This window comes from Diadema setosum, chromosome 4, assembly GCF_964275005.1.
Source record: "Diadema setosum chromosome 4, eeDiaSeto1, whole genome shotgun sequence".
NCBI classification, from domain to species: domain Eukaryota; kingdom Metazoa; phylum Echinodermata; class Echinoidea; order Diadematoida; family Diadematidae; genus Diadema; species Diadema setosum.
Window position 1 is genome coordinate 41,660,387 of NC_092688.1, and position 26,746 is coordinate 41,687,132.

A 26,746-nucleotide genomic window follows, 5' to 3' on the forward strand; every position below is an offset into this window, starting at 1 on the left:
AAGGGGTCAAAACAAAACAAATAAAAGATGGGACCCACTTCTTTATTAGGATCACTTTGTTTTGCTTGTTTTTGAATATCTCAGCAATTTCAAAACTGATTTTCATCAAATAAACTTTGAATTCCTCTTAAAATTGTATGCTCTGTAACATTTCATAAAAAGGTGTCTATTCAAAGTATCTCGCAAAAAGTTTAACGCTGAATCCTCATGCAACCGATACTAAATCATCCTTTTAAGAGACTTGAAAGCCAGAAACATTTCTGGTGCAGAACTTTTGAGAATTGGAGTCAACGGCCTTATTCGCGGCATGAAACTTTTGAGAATAGCCACTGTTTTGTGTAAACAAGAACTTTTATGTGCATTTTACTTGCACAAATCTTGGCTCCGTGCCAACTTCATAATTAATGTGCACAAAAATGTCTTGTTTTCAGTACATTGTATTTTTGTGGTGGCATAAAAAGGTGGCCTCATACTAAGCATTTAATGACAGGCGTTCATCTACTGTAACTTGTCTTTGATATCCAAGGTGTACGTCACCCTATTCTGGAATTTTATTTTGGTTTGTGAATGTCCATAGTAGCTGTAACTTATTTGTGATTGCTGTTACACCCTGTAATCATACAATATTGTTATTATAGTAACCTCTCATGATAAATCGGCAACAGACTTGTGACATTGTGTGACTAGTAGATTAAAAAATGCTTGCAAAATTACAACCAGAGTAGTTTGGTGGTGAATGCCACAGTGTATGTATACATGATTTTGATTCTATCTGCACATTTTGTTTTTGTTTTGTTTTTTGTTTTTCTCGTAGGATATTACATTGAGGTACATAGCTTTGACTCTAATGAAAAGTCATAATAGTATTAATAAGAAGGGTGACACATGCTTTAATGTTATCAGCTCCCCTTTAGAAAACATAGATTAAAAAGGAGAAATTAAATCAAAGAATAAAGAGTCAGAGATGACAAGAACTAGATTGTAATGGCTCTATTCTGTTTTCTGTCTCTCTCTCTCAGGATCTGGTGGCTATTTCACAACTGTGAAAACCTCAGCCATGTGGACCTTGAAGAAAATCGTCGCATCAACGGTAAGGTAAGGCCAGGCTCTGATTATAAACACCATAGCTTACTGTGATAGGGTTCTTGTGATTCTTTTGTGCTTTGTATGCAGAGGCTTACAGCCATACCATGAGGTTTGCTGGATAAAATACATACACACACAAGCATATACATCAACAGAAAAAAAAAACCCAACTACAACAACAAATAGACAGACATACAAACAAGCAAACAATCAAAACGGAAAAAAAGACAGATAAGCATCACCAGCACAGATGGAAATTATTTAGTCAGAATTTCATGTGTATTAAACAAGGAAGGCACATCCATGCATATAACCTTTTCTTCTTGTCCCTGGAATGTTTTTATTTGTTTCTTGGTTTTCTTTTTGTCATCACAAATCTTAGTTTCAGACAACTTTTCCCTTGGCCCTTGAGATAATAACAGAATATGACGTATTGTACACAGAAGAAATCAGAAGTGATTTTTTTCTCTGCAATAATGGAAACCAATGTCATACACTGAAGTAATGAGTGTATAATTTCTCAGGTCGATGCTTTCATAGTTCTCACTGCATTTCTTCCCAGTGTTTTCATATCCTGAACAGGCACTGCAAGACGGTCGTCCTGGAGGGTTGCAGTGCCATCACCGACAAAGGGCTGGACTGTCTGACCAACAAGTGTGGCCAGAGCCTCAAGGAGATTAACATCAGCGGCTGCGTCATGGTGACGGACGGTGGTCTGCGGAATCTGACCGAGGTGAGTAGTAGATCCGTTTGTGCTTCTCAAGTTCTCTCTCTCTGTAAGGTTGGCATCCACACTGTCCCGAAATTGACATTAGAGAGCTTTAGATTTGCGGTGCGGACGTTTGAGACGATGCTTGAGCTGGACGTTCTCCTCTTCCCTGCGTCGTGTTAAAAAGTAGCTCTAGACAAAGATCCTTAGTTTAGATTACGCCAAGACACAACCTATAAAAAATAAAATGGCACCCTCATATGATCGGTGAATAAAGTAGCTCTCTACGTCGTGAATTGAGCAGATGTAAAAATAGCACAGAACGCGTAGTGAAAACTCAGGTGATGCAAGCTATAAGTAGATCGACTTTGATATGCGATTCTGTGCATGCTCAGAATAGGTTTTTGCCCTCTGAACGTCCCCGTCGCGAAAATCTAAAGCTGCCTATTAGCCCGTTGAGGCAGCACGCATTTCCCATAGACACCTGTCCGAGTATTCTCATGACTTGTCTTCAATGGGTTAAGATGACCATACGAATATGGACCTTTCTATTTCATGCAAAGTTAAGTCCTGAACTTCGTGAAAGCTGATCCAAACAGCTGAAGCAAGTATAATGCCTACAGAAGGTCACACAATAACACCTGAATCACACACAAGAAGGCTACATGAAGATATGAATCTTTCTTAGCAAGTTTACCCGAAGGACACACAAAGGAAGCACTATGGCTACACAAAAGATTTTGCCACCATTCACGAAGTTGCTGCTGGAGCCTTAGAAACTCCATCAGCAGCTGTATGATTGCTTGAGATGCCCTCATGAATGATTTAATCTTAAAGGTCCAGTTTACCTTTGGGAGCAATGATTTCAAAAATTTTCAAGATATCACACATGTGTACATCTGTTGTATCACAAAACATCCTACCATATAAAATTTTCGCAGTAAAGCCTGAAGTATAAGAAGATATCAGTGTTTTACTCAATAAACCATAACTGTACACGGTTTAGCCTGGAAACATTTTTATTATAACTATTGTTCACATTTTGTGTATTTAACAACACTTAAAGGGTGTGTACAGTTCTGATTGAGGTGAGGATTTAGCTTTTAACGTTTTGCGAGATAATCAGAAACCACTCTATGAGATGTCAAAGAGCATGCAATTCTAAGGGGTATCAAAAGTTTATTTGATGAAAATCGGGTTTGAAATGGCTGAGATATCCAAAAACAAGGTGAAACAAAGAGATCCTAATAAAAGGCGTGGCCTGTCGCCTTTTATCATAATCACTTTTTTGGATATTTCAGCCATTTGAAAACCAATTTTCATCAAATAAATGTTAAATCCTTCTTAGAATTACATGCTCTTTCATATTTCATAAGAGGTTTCTCATTATCTCACTTAGGAACATACAAAACATGAATCCCCACCTCAACCAGTACTGTACAAGTCCCTTTAACATCAATCATATGGATTCAGATTGTTATATTGAGCATAGAGTGTGTGAGCCCATCAGCGCATGCTGTATTCATACCTCTTGCCTGATCGATACTTTTCATGGTTTGATGGCACATGTACTTGACCGTGGTAAGGGGAATACATGCATCGCTTGACTGCTCTTGCACAGGTGGATTACCAACCTGTCCATTCTCTGTCGACGGGAAAAAAGAATCTCGTTTGGAGGCATTAAAGGCACTCGGAGAATAGCGGAAGGAATGGGTTAATATTCATGAAAAAACAAAACCATTCCAAACATAAAAGTTTTGAGAATTATGCTGTCACAAGCAAGACAATATGTGACCCGCTACAACAAAATGGTCCTAAAGTCGCGCAAGGTCGAAGCCGTGAAAATCGAGTTTGAAGTCAGAGCATCAAAATTGGTCAAAACTTACGATTTTCTGAATTTGAGATATTATTAGAGTATGGCATGTCTTCTATCATCTGTCGAAATTTTGAAGCAAAATGATGAAAGGAAAGACCAAAAAATAGCGTTTTTCTGGGCTATGTTTTTTGGCGTTTCAAGGAAGCAGAAATTGGTTCGAACATTGGATTGAGCGCCACAGATAGGCTCCGCCCCTAACAACGACCAGAGTGATCTCATTGGTCAGTTTGCTGCTTGCCGCTAACCGAAGCGTGAAGCTCGCACACTGCCCAGTCGACTGGTGCGTGCTGGCGGGGTGCGCTATGCCCAGCCGCTTCTCCTCATCCTGGTCACTGATTGGTCGGTGAGGAGACCGCCGACGCTGTGTTTGAATGAGCGTTTCGGGGGTTGCTAGGGCTTACCTTCTATTGTCCGGAGGTGAAAACTGACTTGCGTGTCCCTTGATCGTGATTGCGTCGCAAGGAAAACTTTTAGGGCGCTTTTCTCGAAACAGTGATTTCCCAGACGTCTCTACATGCTCTCTTTCAAACATCGATATCTCTGCAGCCGATTATTTTTATAAGATGTGTTAAAGCAGAAAGATTAGGAAATTGTGTCATGCAATTTTCAAATAATCGACCTCGCCCGACTTTAGGATCATTTTGTTGTAGCGGGTCACATATGTAAAAATATCGCCATGCTAATAAACAATGTACTGAACAGTTTATTCTCTCACTATGAATTGTCCATAGAAAAATATTGAATATGATTATTCTGGTCACTCACAGATATTTCACCTTTTATAAACATTCGGTGTTTATTTTTAACCATCATTTTCTGCAGCTTTTTTTTCTTTGCAATATTTTTTTTTTCAATATTAGAGACTCTTACTATTTGGTTCCATGCTGCTCAGATTTGTATATACTGGAAACCTTTTTAAGCTATATATTAAGCTATATATTTGAATCACTCAAACTTTTAGTTTGAGGGAATAGATGTGTAGTGTAGTAGTATACTTTTTCTATCCTATACATTCATGGTTGAATTCATGGATTTGTGATTCTTGGCAAGCATAGAAAGTCATAAGATCTTTTAGGGTCAGTGTTTTGAATTCGGTCCATGTTTATGATGTGAAAAGTCACACCTGAATTCATGCCAAGTACACATTTTTTGTTGATATTACTGCAATTTTTGCTACCTTATGGTAGTTAAATTGTATCAGTGAAATTCAATGTTGTGAATAATTATATTTCTAATGAGCAATTTATTTGTACCCCAGAAACCAGATCCCCCTGCAATGGTGATTCTGCCATTTTCACTGATGCTGACATGGGGCTTTTGGTTTTTTACTAACGTACCTTTACTTCTCTTTTTGTCAGAGGTGTCCCAATCTTGACGTACTGAGCATAACTGGGGTTCACTCAAGATGTAAGGATTGCCTGATTTTAACTGCTCTAATCTTACTGAGTGTGAATTTGTGCTGAAAACAAATGTCTGCATTTTTATCATGTCTTAATGTGACATTTTCAGTGCATCAGAGATAATGTGGAAATGAGAATGTAATATCAAACAAAACTGCCACTTTGAATTCATTGCCTGCCTAAAAGAGATGTCATATATTGTTATTATTATGATTATGATGATAATGATGGCAATTATTATTGTTGTTATTGTTGCTATTATTATTATTATTATTATTAGTAGTAGTAGTAGTAGTAGTAGTAGTAGTAGTATCATCATCATCATCATCATCATAATTATCATCATCATCTTCAGCATTAATATCATCATCATTGTTTTATTTTTTTCTACTATTGACAGCCTGCTTTTTACACTGGGAGCCATTCTGAAATCTAATGCTCCATTAAATGTACCAGTGATTGTCACGTAATTCATAAATTGCAACCAACGTAAGCAAATGTTTGTTGTAGTTTTCATGTGGTACGTGCAACCTCACAAGTCGTGTATCAGATAGATCCCTCCGTAACGCACTGGGTGATGTCTTGTAGTCTTTGTTTCAGTGACCGCAGCTGGACTCGCATTTCTCGGGAGCTTGCATGACCTGCACACCCTCCACCTTAGCAACCACCGGGCGGTGAGCGATGCGGTGCTGGCAACGGTCGCCACGCGCTGCCAGAGACTGAGGGAGCTGAAGATCGACGGCTGCCCATTTGACGCCGTCACCGACACAGGCATGCAGTCCCTAGCAAAGTGTGCACAGCTGGAGTCTCTCAACATCAGTTATCTGGGGAAGGTAGTATGCCGTCCAAAATGTAGTAACTTTGATTCATATTTCCTTCATTTTCATTAAATTATCTCACACAGATGGCATTGGTATCAAATCACTAGAGTTTACACCCAAGCTGCCAATATCACTTAGAAGTCAGTGAATTTGCAAAGTCCCTTTAAGAACTCTATTGATAAAAGTAAATATGGTTTTTAGGAAGAAAGATTTGCGGTGACACCATGTGTATGTAGTCCTTAACCGGATCGTAGTTTGGAAGAAGAGCTTAGAAAGAGGAGAAACGAAGAGGGAAGCGACATATGGGGGTTGTGAGAAGGGCAAAAAGTGAAGAGTGGGAGACAGTAATGGGCTGGAAGTTGAAGTTGCACTAGTGGAGACAGTAGAGAAAGGAACACAGAGAGTGGTAAGGAAGAATAGTGTGAGAATCAAGTAAGATGTTCGGACATCGTTAGAAGGGGAAAGATGAAATAGAAGGGAAGAGGAAGAGGAAGGAGTTGAATGTTGGAGAATCATGGAGATAGGGGAGAGCAGTGAAGATTCATGAAACCAAGAGGAGAACGAAGTCAGCGAACAGTGTGGCTATGGAATGCGAATGAATAATGGAGAAAGGACGATTAACAGAAATAAGGAGGGGTAAGTAGAGGAGAGGTGAGAATATGCGGAGAGAAGGGAGAGAGAGAGAGAGGGGGGGGGGGGGTGGGAATGAAAAGAAGAAGAAGAAAAGAACAAATTGAAATTTAAGACGTAAATTGGAGGGAGCTAGTGTAGATCCAAGAATTAAACCCTGCTGCGGAAAAGAAAAATAAATGGAGAGGAAAATGATGACAGTTAAATCCTGAAAAGGTTCCTGTGGGAGAAATGCAAAAATGAGAAATTAAAATAAGGTTAAAGTGTAGACCTGAGGAGAGAAGACAAGAGAAATAACCTGTAAAGAAATGTGTAAATTAAAACTAGTGGTCCTGAAAAGGACCGTTGGGTTGTATGGAAGGAAGAAATAAAAAGAAGAAAAGAAGAAAGAAGAGAACAGAACAGAAAAAAAAAAAAAATTAAAAGATGAGTAGTGTAGAAACAGACAAAAGTGTAAGAGAGAGAGAGGAAAGAGAAATGAAACACTGAGTAAAGGTACACAGCTAGTGAAAGTAGAGCAAGAAGTCTAGTTATAAGAATAACTAGGAGAACCGAGGAACTTGACGTTTCGGGCAGGTTGACTGTCCTTCGTCAGAAGTGAAGCGTGATCTGAGAGGAGGCGGGCTATATATGGGGAATGCGGACCTAGATGGAAGAGGTCGGTCGAGGCGGGCTCGCAGGCGGGCTGAGCGTCGGCTGTTGGTGGAGTGTTGTGGTCGTTGATGCGTTCTATTGTTCTTGGAGTGTGTTAGTGGCGGAGTACATCTGTGAAGGCTAACTTGGCTGTTAGTAGGTCGTGGCCGGAGATTGGAGTCCGGGTTAGTAGATGGGGTGGACGTCGGTGGTGTGAATGAATTGTGTCGGTGAGGGCGTCTTCTGGAACCAGCGATAGGTGTGGTCGTGAGTGGAAGGCGCGGTTGACGTCGTGGGCGCTGTTGTGAAGAGGTGGGGGAAGAGTTATGAGAGGAAGAAGTAGAGGGGGGAATGTGCTGTGGAGAGAGTGTGTTGTTGTTGTCATTGTTGCTGTCTGATTGTTTGTTGATGAGAGGAAGCCAGATGTTGTTGATGTGGAGTCCAGTATCCTGTGTAACAGTGTCGTGTGTGTGAATTTCTATGGCTTCTCTGATGCGTCGTGTGTTCCAGTTTTTGATGGATGTGATGAGTTTGCTGTCTTCCCAGTTGATGCGATGTTCCGACTGTTGGGCGTGTTTCACGATGGCTGACTTTTCCCATTCCGAACGTCTGTAGCATGTTTTGTGTTCTTTCAGTCTGGTCTCTAGCGATCTCCCTGTTTCACCTATGTAGACTTTGCCGCATTCGCATGGGATACGGTAGACACCTGGTTGTTTGTGTCTGGAGTGCTTGTCTTTGTGTGAGTGCAATGAATTGTGAAGTTTGTTGGAAGATGTATGACGGACCTGGATGTTGGCGGACTTGAAGATGCGTTGTAGTTTGTGCGAGGTGGTGCCGAGGTAGGGAAGATTTACAGTTGTGATGGGCTGTTCCTTGGCTGCTTGATTGGGATGAGAAGGTGCTTTAGTGTTGATTTTGTGCTTGGGGTATTGGTTGATAGTGGTGAGTGTGTCTGTGATATGTTCGAGTTCTTGTCGAAGATGTTCTTTGTCGCTGATTTGATGAGCACGACGGACGAGAGCGTTCGGTACTGACTGACGGACTGCTGGATGATGGAAGGAGCGGTAGTGAAGATATCTGTCTGTGTGAGTGGGTTTGCGGTAGACCTGGTGAGAGAAAGTGCCAGCGTTGGCCTTTGTGACGAGAACATCGAGGAAGGGGAGAGAATGGTTGTGTTCCGTTTCCACTGTGAATGAGATGTTGGAATGTTGTTCGTTGAGGTGTGTGAGGAAGTCGTCCAGTTGATCTGCTTGGTGTGGCCAGATGGTGAAGATGTCGTCGACATACCGGAGCCAGAGTGAAGGTTTGTGCTGTGCCGTGGCTAGTGCGTGACTTTCGAAATGTTCCATGTAAATGTTGGCAATGATCGGTGAGAGGGGGGAGCCCATGGCTGCGCCTTGTTGCTGTTTGTAGTGTGTGTCCCTCCATCGGAAGGAGGTAGAATTGAGACATGTGAGGAGGAGGTCGTGTATCTGTTGTGGTGTGAGTTGTGTTCTGGAAGAAAGAGAGGGGTCATCGGTGAGACGTTGTTTGATGATGTCACAGGCTTCGTTGACAGGAACGCTGGTGAAGAGTGATTCTACATCAAAGCTGACGAGGGTGTCTGTAGGGTTGATAGTAGTTTGAGAGAGAATGTCAATGAAGTGTTTGGAATTGTTAATGTGGTGTTCTGTGTTGCCAACGAGTGGCTGTAGAATGTCTGACAGGTGTTTGGCTGTTTCGTAGCAAGGGGAACCTCGTGTAGAAATGATGGGGCGGAGAGGCATTGATGGCTTGTGAATTTTGGGTTGCCCGAAGAGGATGGGACATCTGCTGGAGGAGGCACGGAGTCTGAAATAAAGCTGTTGAGGAAGGGCATTTGATCGATGAAGTTCGAGGAGCTTGGCGTTGAGTTTCCTCTCGGTGGCAGGAGTCGGGTCACGTTTCAGTTCGGTGTATGTGGGGGTGTGAAGGATGTCTTGTATCTTTTGTTCGTATTGTGTTTTGTCCATGACGACCGTGGCGTTGCCTTTGTCTGCTTGAATGATATGGATGGATGCGTTGCTTTGTAGAGTCTTCACCGCTGTTCGTTCTTCTTTGTTGAGGTTGGGCTGCGGTGGCTTGGCTGTGGAGAGAGCTTGAGTAACAAGGAGTCGAATGTTGTCGGCTGCGGCTTTGTTCAGGTATCTGAGCTTGGGTTCCGTTTGTTGTATGATTTCTGTGAAAGGAATCTTCTTGGGTGGTGTTGCGAAGTTAAGCCCAAGGGATAACACGTTGTGTTCGGCTTGTGTGAGGTTGTGCTGGCTTAAATTGACAACGGTGTTGCGGGCGGCGGGCGGCTTGTCTCGTGTGTATGTATGGGTATGGCTGTTATGTAGTGTGTTGAACTTCCGTATCTGCTTCTCTCTGGTGCGAAGAAATGTGGTCCTTGCTGTGTGAGAGTTGAAGGTCTGTATCTTCTGGAGGTCGGCAGGATGTAGTGTTTGTGACAAGTGTGTTTGTGAGGTGTTGATTTGTTGATCGATTGTGTGAAGTTCTTGTCGAGTATGGGCAATGCGTTCTCTGGTGAGGGAGAGGCCGGCTTGGTGAAGAATACGTCGAGCACGTGGAGTTTGTATGGTTGATTTCAGCTGTAGACCAGGAGGGATGATACTGTGATCTCGGCATCTTTTCAGAAAGGTGAGATGATTGGAGAGTTTAGATTGTTTGACTAGGTTCCGTTGAAGTAGGCGAGAAGATCGTTGAGTTTGCTCCCCGTAGAGCTCGGTTATGTGTTGTTTGAAGGTTTGCATGGTGAAGTTAATTAGGAAGAAAGATTTGCGGTGACACCATGTGTATGTAGTCCTTAACCGGATCGTAGTTTGGAAGAAGAGCTTAGAAAGAGGAGAAACGAAGAGGGAAGCGACATATGGGGGTTGTGAGAAGGGCAAAAAGTGAAGAGTGGGAGACAGTAATGGGCTGGAAGTTGAAGTTGCACTAGTGGAGACAGTAGAGAAAGGAACACAGAGAGTGGTAAGGAAGAATAGTGTGAGAATCAAGTAAGATGTTCGGACATCGTTAGAAGGGGAAAGATGAAATAGAAGGGAAGAGGAAGAGGAAGGAGTTGAATGTTGGAGAATCATGGAGATAGGGGAGAGCAGTGAAGATTCATGAAACCAAGAGGAGAACGAAGTCGGCGAACAGTGTGGCTATGGAATGCGAATGAATAATGGAGAAAGGACGATTAACAGAAATAAGGAGGGGTAAGTAGAGGAGAGGTGAGAATATGCGGAGAGAAGGGAGAGAGAGAGAGAGGGGGGGGGGGGGAATGAAAAGAAGAAGAAGAAAAGAACAAATTGAAATTTAAGACGTAAATTGGAGGGAGCTAGTGTAGATCCAAGAATTAAACGCTGCTGCGGAAAAGAAAAATAAATGGAGAGGAAAATGATGACAGTTAAATCCTGAAAAGGTTCCTGTGGGAGAAATGCAAAAATGAGAAATTAAAATAAGGTTAAAGTGTAGACCTGAGGAGAGAAGACAAGAGAAATAACCTGTAAAGAAATGTGTAAATTAAAACTAGTGGTCCTGAAAAGGACCGTTGGGTTGTATGGAAGGAAGAAATAAAAAGAAGAAAAGAAGAAAGAAGAGAACAGAACAGAAAAAAAAAAAAAATTAAAAGATGAGTAGTGTAGAAACAGACAAAAGTGTAAGAGAGAGAGAGGAAAGAGAAATGAAACACTGAGTAAAGGTACACAGCTAGTGAAAGTAGAGCAAGAAGTCTAGTTATAAGAATAACTAGGAGAACCGAGGAACTTGACGTTTCGGGCAGGTTGACTGTCCTTCGTCAGAAGTGAAGCGTGATCTGAGAGGAGGCGGGCTATATATGGGGAATGCGGACCTAGATGGAAGAGGTCGGTCGAGGCGGGCTCGCAGGCGGGCTGAGCGTCGGCTGTTGGTGGAGTGTTGTGGTCGTTGATGCGTTCTATTGTTCTTGGAGTGTGTTAGTGGCGGAGTACATCTGTGAAGGCTAACTTGGCTGTTAGTAGGTCGTGGCCGGAGATTGGAGTCCGGGTTAGTAGATGGGGTGGACGTCGGTGGTGTGAATGAATTGTGTCGGTGAGGGCGTCTTCTGGAACCAGCGATAGGTGTGGTCGTGAGTGGAAGGCGCGGTTGACGTCGTGGGCGCTGTTGTGAAGAGGTGGGGGAAGAGTTATGAGACGTCAACCGCGTCCACCCCATCTACTAACCCGGACTCCAATCTCCGGCCACGACCTACTAACAGCCAAGTTAGCCTTCACAGATGTACTCCGCCACTAACACACTCCAAGAACAATAGAACGCATCAACGACCACAACACTCCACCAACAGCCGACGCTCAGCCCGCCTGCGAGCCCGCCTCGACCGACCTCTTCCATCTAGGTCCGCATTCCCCATATATAGCCCGCCTCCTCTCAGATCGCGCTTCACTTCTGATGAAGGACAGTCAACCTGCCCGAAACGTCAAGTTCCTCGGTTCTCCTAGTTATTCTTATAACTAGACTTCTTGCTCTACTTTCACTAGCTGTGTACCTTTACTCAGTGTTTCATTTCTCTTTCCTCTCTCTCTCTTACACTTTTGTCTGTTTCTACACTACTCATCTTTTAATTTTTTTTTTTTTCTGTTCTGTTCTCTTCTTTCTTCTTTTCTTCTTTTTATTTCTTCCTTCCATACAACCCAACGGTCCTTTTCAGGACCACTAGTTTTAATTTACACATTTCTTTACAGGTTATTTCTCTTGTCTTCTCTCCTCAGGTCTACACTTTAACCTTATTTTAGTTTCTCATTTTTGCATTTCTCCCACAGGAACCTTTTCAGGATTTAACTGTCATCATTTTCCTCTCCATTTATTTTTCTTTTCCGCAGCAGCGTTTAATTCTTGGATCTACACTAGCTCCCTCCAATTTACGTCTTAAATTTCAATTTGTTCTTTTCTTCTTCTTCTTTTCATTCCCCCCCCCCCCCTCTCTCTCTCTCTCCCTTCTCTCCGCATATTCTCACCTCTCCTCTACTTACCCCTCCTTATTTCTGTTAATCGTCCTTTCTCCATTATTCATTCGCATTCCATAGCCACACTGTTCGCCGACTTCGTTCTCCTCTTGGTTTCATGAATCTTCACTGCTCTCCCCTATCTCCATGATTCTCCAACATTCAACTCCTTCCTCTTCCTCTTCCCTTCTATTTCATCTTTCCCCTTCTAACGATGTCCGAACATCTTACTTGATTCTCACACTATTCTTCCTTACCACTCTCTGTGTTCCTTTCTCTACTGTCTCCACTAGTGCAACTTCAACTTCCAGCCCATTACTGTCTCCCACTCTTCACTTTTTGCCCTTCTCACAACCCCCATATGTCGCTTCCCTCTTCGTTTCTCCTCTTTCTAAGCTCTTCTTCCAAACTACGATCCGGTTAAGGACTACATACACATGGTGTCACCGCAAATCTTTCTTCCTAATTAACTTCACCATGCAAACCTTCAAACAACACATAACCGAGCTCTACGGGGAGCAAACTCAACGATCTTCTCGCCTACTTCAACGGAACCTAGTCAAACAATCTAAACTCTCCAATCATCTCACCTTTCTGAAAAGATGCCGAGATCACAGTATCATCCCTCCTGGTCTACAGCTGAAATCAACCATACAAACTCCACGTGCTCGACGTATTCTTCACCAAGCCGGCCTCTCCCTCACCAGAGAACGCATTGCCCATACTCGACAAGAACTTCACACAATCGATCAACAAATCAACACCTCACAAACACACTTGTCACAAACACTACATCCTGCCGACCTCCAGAAGATACAGACCTTCAACTCTCACACAGCAAGGACCACATTTCTTCGCACCAGAGAGAAGCAGATACGGAAGTTCAACACACTACATAACAGCCATACCCATACATACACACGAGACAAGCCGCCCGCCGCCCGCAACACCGTTGTCAATTTAAGCCAGCACAACCTCACACAAGCCGAACACAACGTGTTATCCCTTGGGCTTAACTTCGCAACACCACCCAAGAAGATTCCTTTCACAGAAATCATACAACAAACGGAACCCAAGCTCAGATACCTGAACAAAGCCGCAGCCGACAACATTCGACTCCTTGTTACTCAAGCTCTCTCCACAGCCAAGCCACCGCAGCCCAACCTCAACAAAGAAGAACAAACAGCGGTGAAGACTCTACAAAGCAACGCATCCATCCATATCATTCAAGCAGACAAAGGCAACGCCACGGTCGTCATGGACAAAACACAATACGAACAAAAGATACAAGACATCCTTCACACCCCCACATACACCGAACTGAAACGTGACCCGACTCCTGCCACCGAGAGGAAACTCAACGCCAAGCTCCTCGAACTTCATCGATCAAATGCCCTTCCTCAACAGCTTTATTTCAGACTCCGTGCCTCCTCCAGCAGATGTCCCATCCTCTTCGGGCAACCCAAAATTCACAAGCCATCAGTGCCTCTCCGCCCCATCATTTCTACACGAGGTTCCCCTTGCTACGAAACAGCCAAACACCTGTCAGACATTCTACAGCCACTCGTTGGCAACACAGAACACCACATTAACAATTCCAAACACTTCATTGACATTCTCTCTCAAACTACTATCAACCCTACAGACACCCTCGTCAGCTTTGATGTAGAATCACTCTTCACCAGCGTTCCTGTCAACGAAGCCTGTGACATCATCAAACAACGTCTCACCGATGACCCCTCTCTTTCTTCCAGAACACAACTCACACCACAACAGATACACGACCTCCTCCTCACATGTCTCAATTCTACCTCCTTCCGATGGAGGGACACACACTACAAACAGCAACAAGGCGCAGCCATGGGCTCCCCCCTCTCACCGATCATTGCCAACATTTACATGGAACATTTCGAAAGTCACGCACTAGCCACGGCACAGCACAAACCTTCACTCTGGCTCCGGTATGTCGACGACATCTTCACCATCTGGCCACACCAAGCAGATCAACTGGACGACTTCCTCACACACCTCAACGAACAACATTCCAACATCTCATTCACAGTGGAAACGGAACACAACCATTCTCTCCCCTTCCTCGATGTTCTCGTCACAAAGGCCAACGCTGGCACTTTCTCTCACCAGGTCTACCGCAAACCCACTCACACAGACAGATATCTTCACTACCGCTCCTTCCATCATCCAGCAGTCCGTCAGTCAGTACCGAACGCTCTCGTCCGTCGTGCTCATCAAATCAGCGACAAAGAACATCTTCGACAAGAACTCGAACATATCACAGACACACTCACCACTATCAACCAATACCCCAAGCACAAAATCAACACTCAAGCACCTTCTCATCCCAATCAAGCAGCCAAGGAACAGCCCATCACAACTGTAAATCTTCCCTACCTCGGCACCACCTCGCACAAGCTACAACGCATCTTCAAGTCCGCCAACATCCAGGTCCGTCATACATCTTCCAACAAACTTCACAATTCATTGCACTCACACAAAGACAAGCACTCCAGACACAAACAACCAGGTGTCTACCGTATCCCATGCGAATGCGGCAAAGTCTACATAGGTGAAACAGGGAGATCGCTAGAGTCCAGACTGAAAGAACACAAAACATGCTACAGACGTTCGGAATGGGAAAAGTCAGCCATCGTGAAACACGCCCAACAGTCGGAACATCGCATCAACTGGGAAGACAGCAAACTCATCACATCCATCAAAAACTGGAACACACGACGCATCAGAGAAGCCATAGAAATTCACACACACGACACTGTTACACAGGATACTGGACTCCACATCAACAACATCTGGCTTCCTCTCATCAACAAACAATCAGACAGCAACAATGACAACAACAACACACTCTCTCCACAGCACATTCCCCCCTCTACTTCTTCCTCTCATAACTCTTCCCCCACCTCTTCACAACAGCGCCCACGACGTCAACCGCGCCTTCCACTCACGACCACACCTATCGCTGGTTCCAGAAGACGCCCTCACCGACACAATTCATTCACACCACCGACGTCCACCCCATCTACTAACCCGGACTCCAATCTCCGGCCACGACCTACTAACAGCCAAGTTAGCCTTCACAGATGTACTCCGCCACTAACACACTCCAAGAACAATAGAACGCATCAACGACCACAACACTCCACCAACAGCCGACGCTCAGCCCGCCTGCGAGCCCGCCTCGACCGACCTCTTCCATCTAGGTCCGCATTCCCCATATATAGCCCGCCTCCTCTCAGATCACGCTTCACTTCTGACGAAGGACAGTCAACCTGCCCGAAACGTCAAGTTCCTCGGTTCTCCTAGTTATTCTTATAACTAGACTTCTTGCTCTACTTTCACTAGCTGTGTACCTTTACTCAGTGTTTCATTTCTCTTTCCTCTCTCTCTCTTACACTTTTGTCTGTTTCTACACTACTCATCTTTTAATTTTTTTTTTTTTTCTGTTCTGTTCTCTTCTTTCTTCTTTTCTTCTTTTTATTTCTTCCTTCCATACAACCCAACGGTCCTTTTCAGGACCACTAGTTTTAATTTACACATTTCTTTACAGGTTATTTCTCTTGTCTTCTCTCCTCAGGTCTACACTTTAACCTTATTTTAATTTCTCATTTTTGCATTTCTCCCACAGGAACCTTTTCAGGATTTAACTGTCATCATTTTCCTCTCCATTTATTTTTCTTTTCCGCAGCAGCGTTTAATTCTTGGATCTACACTAGCTCCCTCCAATTTACGTCTTAAATTTCAATTTGTTCTTTTCTTCTTCTTCTTTTCATTCCCCCCCCCCCTCTCTCTCTCTCTCCCTTCTCTCCGCATATTCTCACCTCTCCTCTACTTACCCCTCCTTATTTCTGTTAATCGTCCTTTCTCCATTATTCATTCGCATTCCATAGCCACACTGTTCGCCGACTTCGTTCTCCTCTTGGTTTCATGAATCTTCACTGCTCTCCCCTATCTCCATGATTCTCCAACATTCAACTCCTTCCTCTTCCTCTTCCCTTCTATTTCATCTTTCCCCTTCTAACGATGTCCGAACATCTTACTTGATTCTCACACTATTCTTCCTTACCACTCTCTGTGTTCCTTGCTCTACTGTCTCCACTAGTGCAACTTCAACTTCCAGCCCATTACTGTCTCCCACTCTTCACTTTTTGCCCTTCTCACAACCCCCATATGTCGCTTCCCTCTTCGTTTCTCCTCTTTCTAAGCTCTTCTTCCAAACTACGATCCGGTTAAGGACTACATACACATGGTGTCACCGCAAATCTTTCTTCCTAATTAACTTCACCATGCAAACCTTCAAACAACACATAAATATGGTTTAATGAATGATTGCCCTCTCAAAGTCTTTTTCCCGACTACTATCTTGCGAGAAATGGCTATGCAAGTGATGTATTGTCAAATGATTGTGTGACATTAATCAACATTGTCATTAAAGTGAGGTGAATCTGTTATTTATAATCATTGTACAATCAAGAAATCACAATGAATATCAACACTTGACATGACTTGACTCAGTCCTGTTCTTAGTTTACTGTGTAGTAAAATGTCAGATATAATTAAACCAGAGATTGATGGTTTTAACTCTTTATGTGCCACATTTGCACACCCGACTCAGTCGATGACATGCCAAATTTGCATACTGTATATGCCATATATTTCGCGAGTCTAAATTTTCGCGAATTGGGAATTCCCGACGATTTCGCGAGTGGTTAAACTCACGATTCTGTAGTCCTGTACTGTATGGAGAAGTGTACACGCGTACATCACATTCACATCGGGAACAGATTTTCGCGTCTTTAATTTCGCGAATAGAACCCGACTCGCGAAATTCGCGAAAGTAAAAACCTCGCGAAATATTCGGTGTATACAGTATTCTGCTCAAAGGCACAAACCCGCCCAAACCGATCAAGAAATCGCCAAATGCCACCGTGCAATGAAAGCATTTCTCGCGATTCTGTTCCTCTCATATATTGCTTGCATTTCATGTGGTGATTGACTAGCAAAAGCGGTGCTCCCTACTCGATTTGCGTGTAAATTACAAGTATCTGTAACTGGTTTGTGTGCAGAAGTCATGTCTTTACAGGAATGTATGTAGCTACTGGTCATTTGAAAGAAAAGGATGTGGCTTTTTCTCTACCAAACCGATCAAGAAATCGCCAAATGCCACCGTGCAATGAAAGCATTTCTCGCGATTCTGTTCTCTCATATATTGCTTGCATTTCATGTGGTGATTGACTAGCAAAAGCGGTGCTCCCTTCTCGATTTGCATGTAAATTACAAGTATCTGTAACTGGTTTGTGTGCAAAAGTCATGTCTACAGGAATGTACGTAGCTACTGGTCATTTGAAAGAAAAGGACATACCTTTTCTCTACACTTCACTCACTAATTAAGAAATGTATATAAGTTATGTAAATTAAAAAAAAAGAATTTTTTCTCAAAGCATGACTATGTTGGAGTGTCAGAATTACGTGGCACACGGGGGTTTCCACCATGGCACATGAAGAGTTAAGATGTAGGCTCTCTCCCATCTTTGTCTCTCCCAGGTGTCTGATGAAGGTGTGAAGGTTCTAGCCATGGCGGGAAGATTGCAAAAACTTGTTGCTAGGTGCGTTCCTCTCACAGACAAAAGTAAGTATTCAAAGCAAGATATTTTTGTTCTTTATTGTTTGATTTTCCCACAGACTTCCAGTACAGATTACTCTCTCATATTATGGTTGAAAGAGTGGGTTTGATACTGTATCAATATATCAGTATTTCTCTTGTCCAGGCATAATTATTTGACTTGTGTCGTGAAGGGTGTATGCATCAGTCTGCTATTTGTTTATTTGATTAGGTAGAGAGTGTTATATGTGTTTATTCAATTATGTATTTCTTTCCATTTCAAGTTCAGAGAGCAACTCAGGTCCCCATTTTATGGAAAAAAAATTATATGAAAGCAGCTCTTGCTGGAATGGCAATTGTCATGGTAACGACAAGAATCAAGCTTCCTGATCGGCTGTTTCTATGGGTAATTGCCATTCCAGCAAGAGTTGCTCGTCTACAATATATGAAAAAGGCCTTGCAGATACAGCTTTATATAACACCTAGATAGATCCTTCTCATTTAGTTGGTTGTTTGATATAGCTGAATTGTCCCATTTCATTATTTCGTCATCATTCGTGCAATTGTTGCTCCATTGCACGCACGCCGAGAGCCGGCACACTGTACGTAGTATGTATTCCCAAAACGCTTGTGTTTGCAGTGTGCATACAGCATACTAGCCTATAGCGCTCAGTGAGCACTCGCCATCTCAGATCTCACATATCTCTCTTGTTTTTTACAATATGTATATTCATAAAACATCAAATTAATGATAAATAAAACAATAGTTTTTTCTTTGTGTAATGGACAGAATATTTCATTCAGTGAAAGATGAAATTATCCAAATTTAACTTGGCTGCCCTTCGTTGAATGAGAATCATTTCATCTTTCACCTCATGAAATACTATTCCCTTCATTTCTCTCATAAACAAATAAATACCTGAATATGAAAATGACCAAAGTCCATTACAGAAAATTTAGAAAAAATAGAACTCATTAAATATTTTTGTAATGTTTCCACTTTTTCTGTTTATAGTGAAATATTGTTTATACAAATTCAAAGAGCAAAATTCAAACGAGCAAAGACTTGGCTCGTTTTTATATTCAGATATTCAATTATTATTTGTGTACTAATGCATCACACTTTCTGCTCTGCATGTGTCACCAGGCCTGGGTTACCTTGCAGCCCACTGCCCCAAGATGAAGGAAGTGGATGTCTGTGGGTGTGAGGGTGTGACTGTGTGTTCCATCAAGGCCTTCCTGGAAGCCAGGAACGAGCAGGATGAAGGGGGAAGGACCCCGACGCTGACTCTCGTCGTTGGTGGTAAGGACTGGGCCAGAGCTACAGAAATACACTGCGATACAGTGGACTGCCGTTATAACAAAGTCCACGTGACCAGCAATTTTCTTTCGTTATATCAAAACTTTGTTATAACCAAACAAATAGACCAGTTCGTAATTCCACTTTGCGCATGAGCAGAAAAAGGTAATTTGTACCAACAGGCATTTGGGTTTTTAAATTTACTGAGATAAGCATATTCTGTGATGGGATGATTATTCATGTGATCCTTATCTAAAATGGGGGGGGGGGGGTGGGGGTGCTTGCCAGCACATCCACCTGACAGCAAGAATGGTATTTTGCAATATAAAGGAAATAGGCTGTCATTGCATTCAACACAAAGCAATGAATGGGTGCCTGCTAAATCGTCAACTGATGGAGTATTCTGATCTCAACGCAAGTTCATTCTTATTCAAATTCATGAATTTCTTCCGTCGAGATGTTTTCATTGCAACTGATTGACAAATTGCCCTACATCGACGTAAATAAGCACTGAATTGATCAGTGTTTTAGTAGAAGCCATGATAAAAAATCATGGGCGTACATACTCGAGCAGGATTCGAACCTACGACCTCCTGATCACCGGACAGGCGTCATCTCCACTATACCACCGAGCTTTCGCCCGACAGCAAGTGTTGGTTCTAATCCTTATAGCATGCAGCGGGTACTGCTTTGTTATTCAAATTCATGAATTTCTTCCGTCGAGATGTTTTCATTCAGCAGGATTCAGGATTCAGCAGGATTCGAACAGGAGGTCGTAGGTTCGAATCCTGCTCGAGTATGTACGCCCATGATTTTTTATCATGGCTACTACTAAAACACTGATCAATTCAGTGCTTATTTACGTCGATGTAGGGCAATTTGTCAATCAGTTGCAATGAAAGCATCTCGACGGAAGAAATTCATGAATTTGAATAACAAAGCAGTACCCGCTGCATGCTATAAGGATTAGAACCAACACTTGCTGTCGGGCGAAAGCTCGGTGGTCTAGTGGAGATGACGCCTGTCCGGTGATCAGGAGGTCGTAGGTTCGAATCCTGCTCGAGTATGTACGCCCATGATTTTTTATCATGGCTACTACTAAAACACTGATCAATTCAGTGCTTATTTACATCGATGTAGGGCAATTTGTCAATCAGTTGCAAGTTCATTCTTTGTTTGAACATAAATTCCATATTAAATTGTTACGTCGGGCAAGCTTATGCATTATGCCGAGCCTGAATACGAGTGAAGTGCCTAACCAAATGAGGAAAAAGAAAGGTCATTTGTACCAATGTGCACATGAGCTAATTACGAACTGGCTTATTAATAGTGAAAAAGCATAGAGAGGATAACGTTGGAGCCTGAATTTGTATTTTGTTGTAATTGGAATTTTGTTAAAACCGTTCATTATAACGGGAGTGCACTGTAGTTTCATGTGTTCAACTTTTCAAGCAGTTGTACTCAAACTTCAGTCAAGATAGAGATTAGGTGCTCTAGTTGAGAACAAACTGTAACACTTGTTTGAAAAAAAAAAAAAAAAAAAAAAAAAAAAAAAAAAAAAAAAAAACTGACCATTTTAGATAGTCACCTTCTGCCAGATATAGCTTCTGGGCACAATATGAATTGTTCATCTAAAATACCCCATGTCCAATGTATGTAATGAAATATAATTACATGTTTTGTAGAAATCTTATTTTTTAAATAGATATGTTGCACTAGTATTTCTTCCCTTACTTTCATTCATGCCCCCACCTTAACCCGTTGAGGACGGTTTGATTTTGCTACAACACGCATTTCCCATAAACACCTGCCCGAGTATACTCGGGACTCGTCCTCAACGGGTTAAGGGTCTCCTTTGTCATGATATATTTCTTTCTGCAGCCATTTTGAAAAGAATGTCTCAAGATTTTTGACAAATTTTGTGTATTCAGAAAGTGTAGTGTCACAGGATATGTACACAGACATCGCCAGAGAGTCAATAAAAGTCAAGAAATGAGAATTGATAGAGGTCTGTGGATGTGTATAAGGAGTTCTGAAATTGTATTGTGAATTAGGTAGGTCAGATTTTTTGTTGTTGGTGGTGTTATCAGGCTCAGAAATGGTTTAAAGTGTGAATCATTAAATCATGAACAACATACAGTGCAATCTGCGTCAAACCCTATAGTACAAGGTCAAATTCTGAACCATCACCAATGATTTGATAGGCTCTAAAAGTTTCTGTGATCGTAACTTTATCATACATGTAGTTTGTAAGTGATTGCAAGAGTGCTGCACTACAATCTGTTGAATTTGATTCCCTCAGAGACTAAATCTCTATAATTATGCTTGCCAACTTTTTACCTGTATTGGTCGTTTATACATTCCTTTTGCTTGGTAACTGGGTAGGTGTCGGGGGAGGGGGGTTCTTGACCGTAAGCAGGTTCAATGGTGATGATGATGATGAGCAGCATTTATATCATATACTGTATAGCATCATTTATCTGAAAAGAACACTCAAAGGCGTGCATGAAGGGAAGACTAAACAATGACATATATATGAACATCAAAAATAATTCATGGAATTAGTACCGGTAGATTAAGGTTTGATTTGTGGTAAGGCTTGCAAAGACTGGGTGTGGTGGTATGATCCAATTTATTTGTATTGCTTTGATATAGAATGTTGGTTCTCAGGTGCTTTTATTGGACTGTTCTCAACCCGTCTCTGTTACCATAGGAACCAGCATCAGCAGTGAGAGTCTAGAGGAGCTAGGGAGCATCGATCCAAGTGTCACCATCTGCCTCCAGGACTTGGCTGCACCCCCTGGCATGCACTACCCCGCCCTGCATCCTCGTGGTATGTACCTCCACCCCTGGTATATTCTGCCTTGAGGCTCCTGTTGCCATTAGCTAATTAACCCTTTGTGTGCTTTGCGTCCTGATTGGCACAGAAAACCTGACGGTGTTGTACACACTGTCCAAAGTCACTGGCACAGAAGGGTTAAAGGGACTGTACAGTACTAGTTGAGGTGGGGATTAATGTTGTGAACATTCCTAAGTGAGATAATGAGAAACCTCTTATGAAATATGAAAGAGCATGTAATTTTTAAAGAAGGATGCAACATTTATTTGATGAAAATTGCTTTTCAAATGGCTGAGATATCCAAAAAAGTGATAATAATAAAAGGCGACAGGCCACGCCTTTTATTAGGATCTCTTTGTTTCACCTTGTTTTTGGATATCTCAGCCATTTCAAAACCGATTTTCATCAAATAAACTTTTGATACCCCTTAGAATTGCATGCTCTTTGACATCTCATTTCTGAATATCTCGCAAAACATTAAAAGCTAAATCCTTACCTCGACCAGAACTGTACACACCCTTTACCTCCTTATGTGCCACGTTCGCACACCCGACTCAGTTGACGGCATGCCAACTTCGCATATTCTGCTCAAACGCACAAACCCGCGCGAACCAATTGATAATCGCCAAATGCTACAGTAGAATGAAAGCGTTTCTCGCGATTCTGTTCCCATCACATATAGCTTGCGTTTTATGGGGTGATTGACTAGCAATGATTCCTACTGGATTTGCCTGTCAAAATTCGAAGTTTCTGTCACTTGTTTGTGTGCAAAAGTCATTGTAGTCAATGTATACTTTGTAGTTTAAAGTCAATGTAGGTACTGCTCATTCGAAAGAAAGAAAAACCAACATAGATTTATCATACAATTTACATCAAAGCAAAGTGTGGCATTTTCTCTAGAATTTTGCGCACTACATGTCCAGCTTAACTGACATCTATAAAAGTTACATTTAAGATTTGAAAAACAGAATATTTCCCAAAGTATGACTTCGTTGGTTTCTCAGAATAATGTGGCACACAGGAGGTTTCCACCATAGCACATAAAGAGTTAAACACATCTAAGCACAGCGTAACCCATAGCCCCTCTTAACTACCCCACTATTGGATTTTTTCAGTAAGTAATATTGCTGGCTACTTAGAGTACATTTTACTTCGAGGCCTATCCAATGATTGACTACTTACATAGGCACATCACAACACTAGTTGTTGTACATGCATGTCTTGGTATTGGCTGCTTTAGCCCCACCTATTAATTAGTTGATAAGACATGTCCCACCACTAATGACTTCAAACCCATCACACTACTCAGTACTCGAGGCCAATCCTGGCATTGGTTACTTTATTACAGCTCTATTACGGCACTATATTCCAAAGCTAGCCCCAGTTGAAGTTTTATCCCAGCAGTGGATTACTTAGAGTCTGTCTCACAGTTGATTGCCCATAGTCCATCGAAGAACTGGTTACGTACAGGCCATTCCAGCACTGGCCCCCGTAAGCCCATTCCATCAGTTGTGACCATAGAAGCTTGTATAATTTCCTGGGGGTGTTTCATAAAGGTGTTCTTAAAGTTATGAACGACTTAAGACAACTGGTGATCAGTTCTTGTGCTGAATTACTGAAATTCTGATAAGTATAGCACATCACAACTGACCACCAGTCGTTCTTAAGTCGTTCGTAACTTTAAGAACAGCTTTATGAAACATCCCCAGGAGGTCTATCTGATGATCATACCTTAGTCATGCAATAATTGTGATTTTTTTTTTTTTCTAAACATTTGTTTCCTTTTGTTTGTATAAACAGAATGAATTCACCTTTTTTTATTAACCCAAGAAACACAACCTTTTTTCCCCCTCCTCTTCCAGTATGGGATGTATCAAGTGAAGAAGAAGAAGAAGATGAAAGAAGAGAAAGGGAAGAGAGAAATGCTTTGAGACTGGAGGAACAGATGAACCCCATTCAGGATCCCTATCCTCCATTCAACTTCCATGCCAATGAAGAGAGAGGGGAGAGGGAATATCTGCAAGTTCCAGCAGACTCCGACGAGCCGTGGGATGGCGTGGTGCAGGAGGAGCAGATAGGGGTGAAGGCAGAGGAGCAAAAGGGAGATGAACTTGATGTCAATGGAGCAGTGGGGGAGGTCCAGGCTGATGATGCGCAGATGTGGTCTGCCGTGCCTGGGCAGTTTGCAGCCGCCGATCCAGACCTGGCCCAGTTCCAGGACGTTGAGGAGGATCTCCTGAACGATGTTGCCGGGGAAGGATGGCTCATGGACGAGGAGGACTGTGAGGACTTTCTTGATGCAGACGACCCAGCCCTCTTGAACGATCTCATGTTCATGAGCTGATACAGTGGTAGTATGAAAGGGGTGTCCCGGCATCCCTTGGTTTGAACATCATCTGCCAACAATGCAAAATTGGATTGTGGTTGGATTGGAACACAACAATCATCATTTTGCCCGTATGTTGTCACCACTGCCTGGTCTTGACTCAACACTCAGAATTGACTTCGGTTTGCTCTTGTCTTTGCAGAAAAGTATATTGGTTGACATTCTCGTGGGCTGCTCAGAGAACACAGGAGATAAAATCATAATCTTCCTACTGTCTGGGTGAAACATTTTGGTCTATTCTCTTTGTCAATGTATTGTACCAGAAAAGTAAGTGACCCAGCATGTATGATTATGGTGAGTGTGCTGGACGGATGGGAAGTGTTGGAGTTTTCTTTACCAAATGAAAGGGAATACGTATTTATGAAGATTATGTCAAGTGCCTTTCTGCCTTTATGTTTGCCACCAATGTTGCTGGAAAAAACCCAGCGTGCGTACGAAGCCAACACACCACAATTCTTGCCAGCACAATATCTATTCATTTTCTGTTATTGTAAGAATGATATTGGATTCAGTCTCAGGAAATTTTCTTTCGTAGGATGGAAAGATTGATTGTGGAGTAAGTGTAGGGAAATTCCCATTAGTAGATTGATAGAATGATTTTGGATTCCTTTCTAGATTTCCTATTGTGGGGGATCAGAACATGGTTATAAAGCACAGTGTAGTAGTGAAAGGTGAAGAAAAGAGAAGACATTGTTCATGTGTGTGAGTGAGGTGCAAGAATTTGTGGGAAGATGATGCATCCAAATCAGTTGATGTATGCATGTCGCGATCATGTTTTGGTAACCACTTACAGTTGAAGTTAACCCGTTGAGGACGAGTCCCGAGTATACTCGGGCAGGGGTCTATGGGAAATGCGTGTTGTAGTAAAATCAGTCCGTCCTCAACGGGTTAAGACGAATAAGTCAGCGGAATTGATACAGAATACATCCTATGATTATTTGTGTAACCGCACAGATGAACAGTTGCAAGTACACTGTATATCTGCCAGAATTTTGTGTGGAATATATTGCTATTTTACCTGAAAAGCCATAGGGAGATCAATTCAAGAACATCTTTCATGGCAATGTCCTCAAAGAGGTTAACTTGTTAACAATTTGCTGTCTTGTTTCTGAAATTATGAACTTTCACTTTTCGGTTTGAATTGTAGACTGCTGATGAGAGATAAGTCGTAAAGTGTATTACATCGCATATGTTATTAGTGTAATGTAAGTACGTACAGGAAGGAAATAAGACATGGGCAAATGAAGGTGAAAAAAAATGCAAAGATGCAACAATGTCATTGTCCAAACAATTCACAAATTTGACTTTGTGTCCATGAAAAACGAAAAAAAAAAAATCTTATTTCGAGTGTTTAAGTTGTGTTTGCTTTTGTGCATTACTTGACAGATTGCAGGACTGAACAGCCAATCATTAATATCAAGTTCTCTGAAAAGTCACATAGCAAATGACCACATTCAGCTACTTATGATCATCTATAAAAAAAAGTGTGTGATTTCCATGATCATGATCAGGGAATATCGACACCAGATTCTTCTGGTTGTTGTTTAGGTAGTACACAGTACAGTGTGAAAGTTTCTGCCTACAGTGCAGGTGGATTTTTAGCAGGGGGTTGAGAGTCCCATTCATAGAATCGCTGTACATGCAGAAAGTATTGTGCAGAATCCATTCCAGAGCATGAGCAACTTTTGTTTCTGTTCTTTTTTTCTGTTTTTTAAACCACAGACATGGAGACACTTCCGGAATCATAAGTACCCGTAATGACTTCAATCACACTGAGATCAAGACCGTTTTGAGCCGGTGTTATCTTATTGCATCAATGCGTTATCTAACTGTCATTTTCTCTCTTTGTGGGGGTAGTGATAAAGAGAGATTTTATGTGGCTGAAGTTCAGATTTGACAGTCTAGGTCTCAGTTTTGTCAGGCGGTTATGAATTTCAGGGAAGATTTTGTGAAAGTTCAGAATTTGTATCTCCAAAAAGTGCAGCTTCCATGTCTTAACATCAATAGCCAGCTGAAACGTCACAGCTACAATCATGGTTAGTACACTCTTCTTATGCAGCATCTGTCCCTATATAGCTGCATTGCTGTGCCGTACAGAAACGGGACTTGCTTGCATATCAGATAAGGTTAAGTTGTTACTACAGGGACAATTGAAGTTTGACAGAAAAGTGTTTTGAGGTCGGGACCTCACACTGTAATGTGTATATTGTGCCAAAAAGCATTGGTGTTGATCAAAATTAATGGACATTATTTAATAAAACGCCAGAGATTGTTCTCTTTTGTTTTTGAATGCTTATCAGTTCAACAAAGCATCAATCAGTGAGAAATGCCGTCCATTGTTGGCATTGTGATGCCTTAGCATTTTCTCGTCGTGTTGTCTCAGTATGAGAAGTGTTCACTTCATCATGAATAAAAGCCTTGAGTTTTGTACTGTATTCTAAAACAA

General features: G+C 42.1%; 1 protein-coding gene across 2 annotated transcripts in view; it reads left to right on the forward strand.

The window, feature by feature from the left end:
- Window positions 1-26,746, forward strand: part of LOC140228038 (putative RNA-binding protein EEED8.10) — a 39,026-nt gene extending 12,280 nt beyond the window's left edge. Inside the window, exons 10-17 of one of the 2 annotated variants that reach the window (XM_072308437.1) lie at window positions 1,020-1,095; window positions 1,649-1,819; window positions 5,030-5,078; window positions 5,660-5,904; window positions 17,718-17,802; window positions 18,923-19,078; window positions 21,789-21,908; window positions 23,777-26,746. In XM_072308437.1, coding sequence (XP_072164538.1) covers window positions 1,020-1,095; window positions 1,649-1,819; window positions 5,030-5,078; window positions 5,660-5,904; window positions 17,718-17,802; window positions 18,923-19,078; window positions 21,789-21,908; window positions 23,777-24,258 — 1,384 coding nt within the window. In that variant the 3' untranslated portion in view covers window positions 24,259-26,746. The remainder of the gene's footprint in view (window positions 1-1,019; window positions 1,096-1,648; window positions 1,820-5,029; window positions 5,079-5,659; window positions 5,905-17,717; window positions 17,803-18,922; window positions 19,079-21,788; window positions 21,909-23,776) is intronic. The other variant, XM_072308439.1, reaches the window with a different exon arrangement.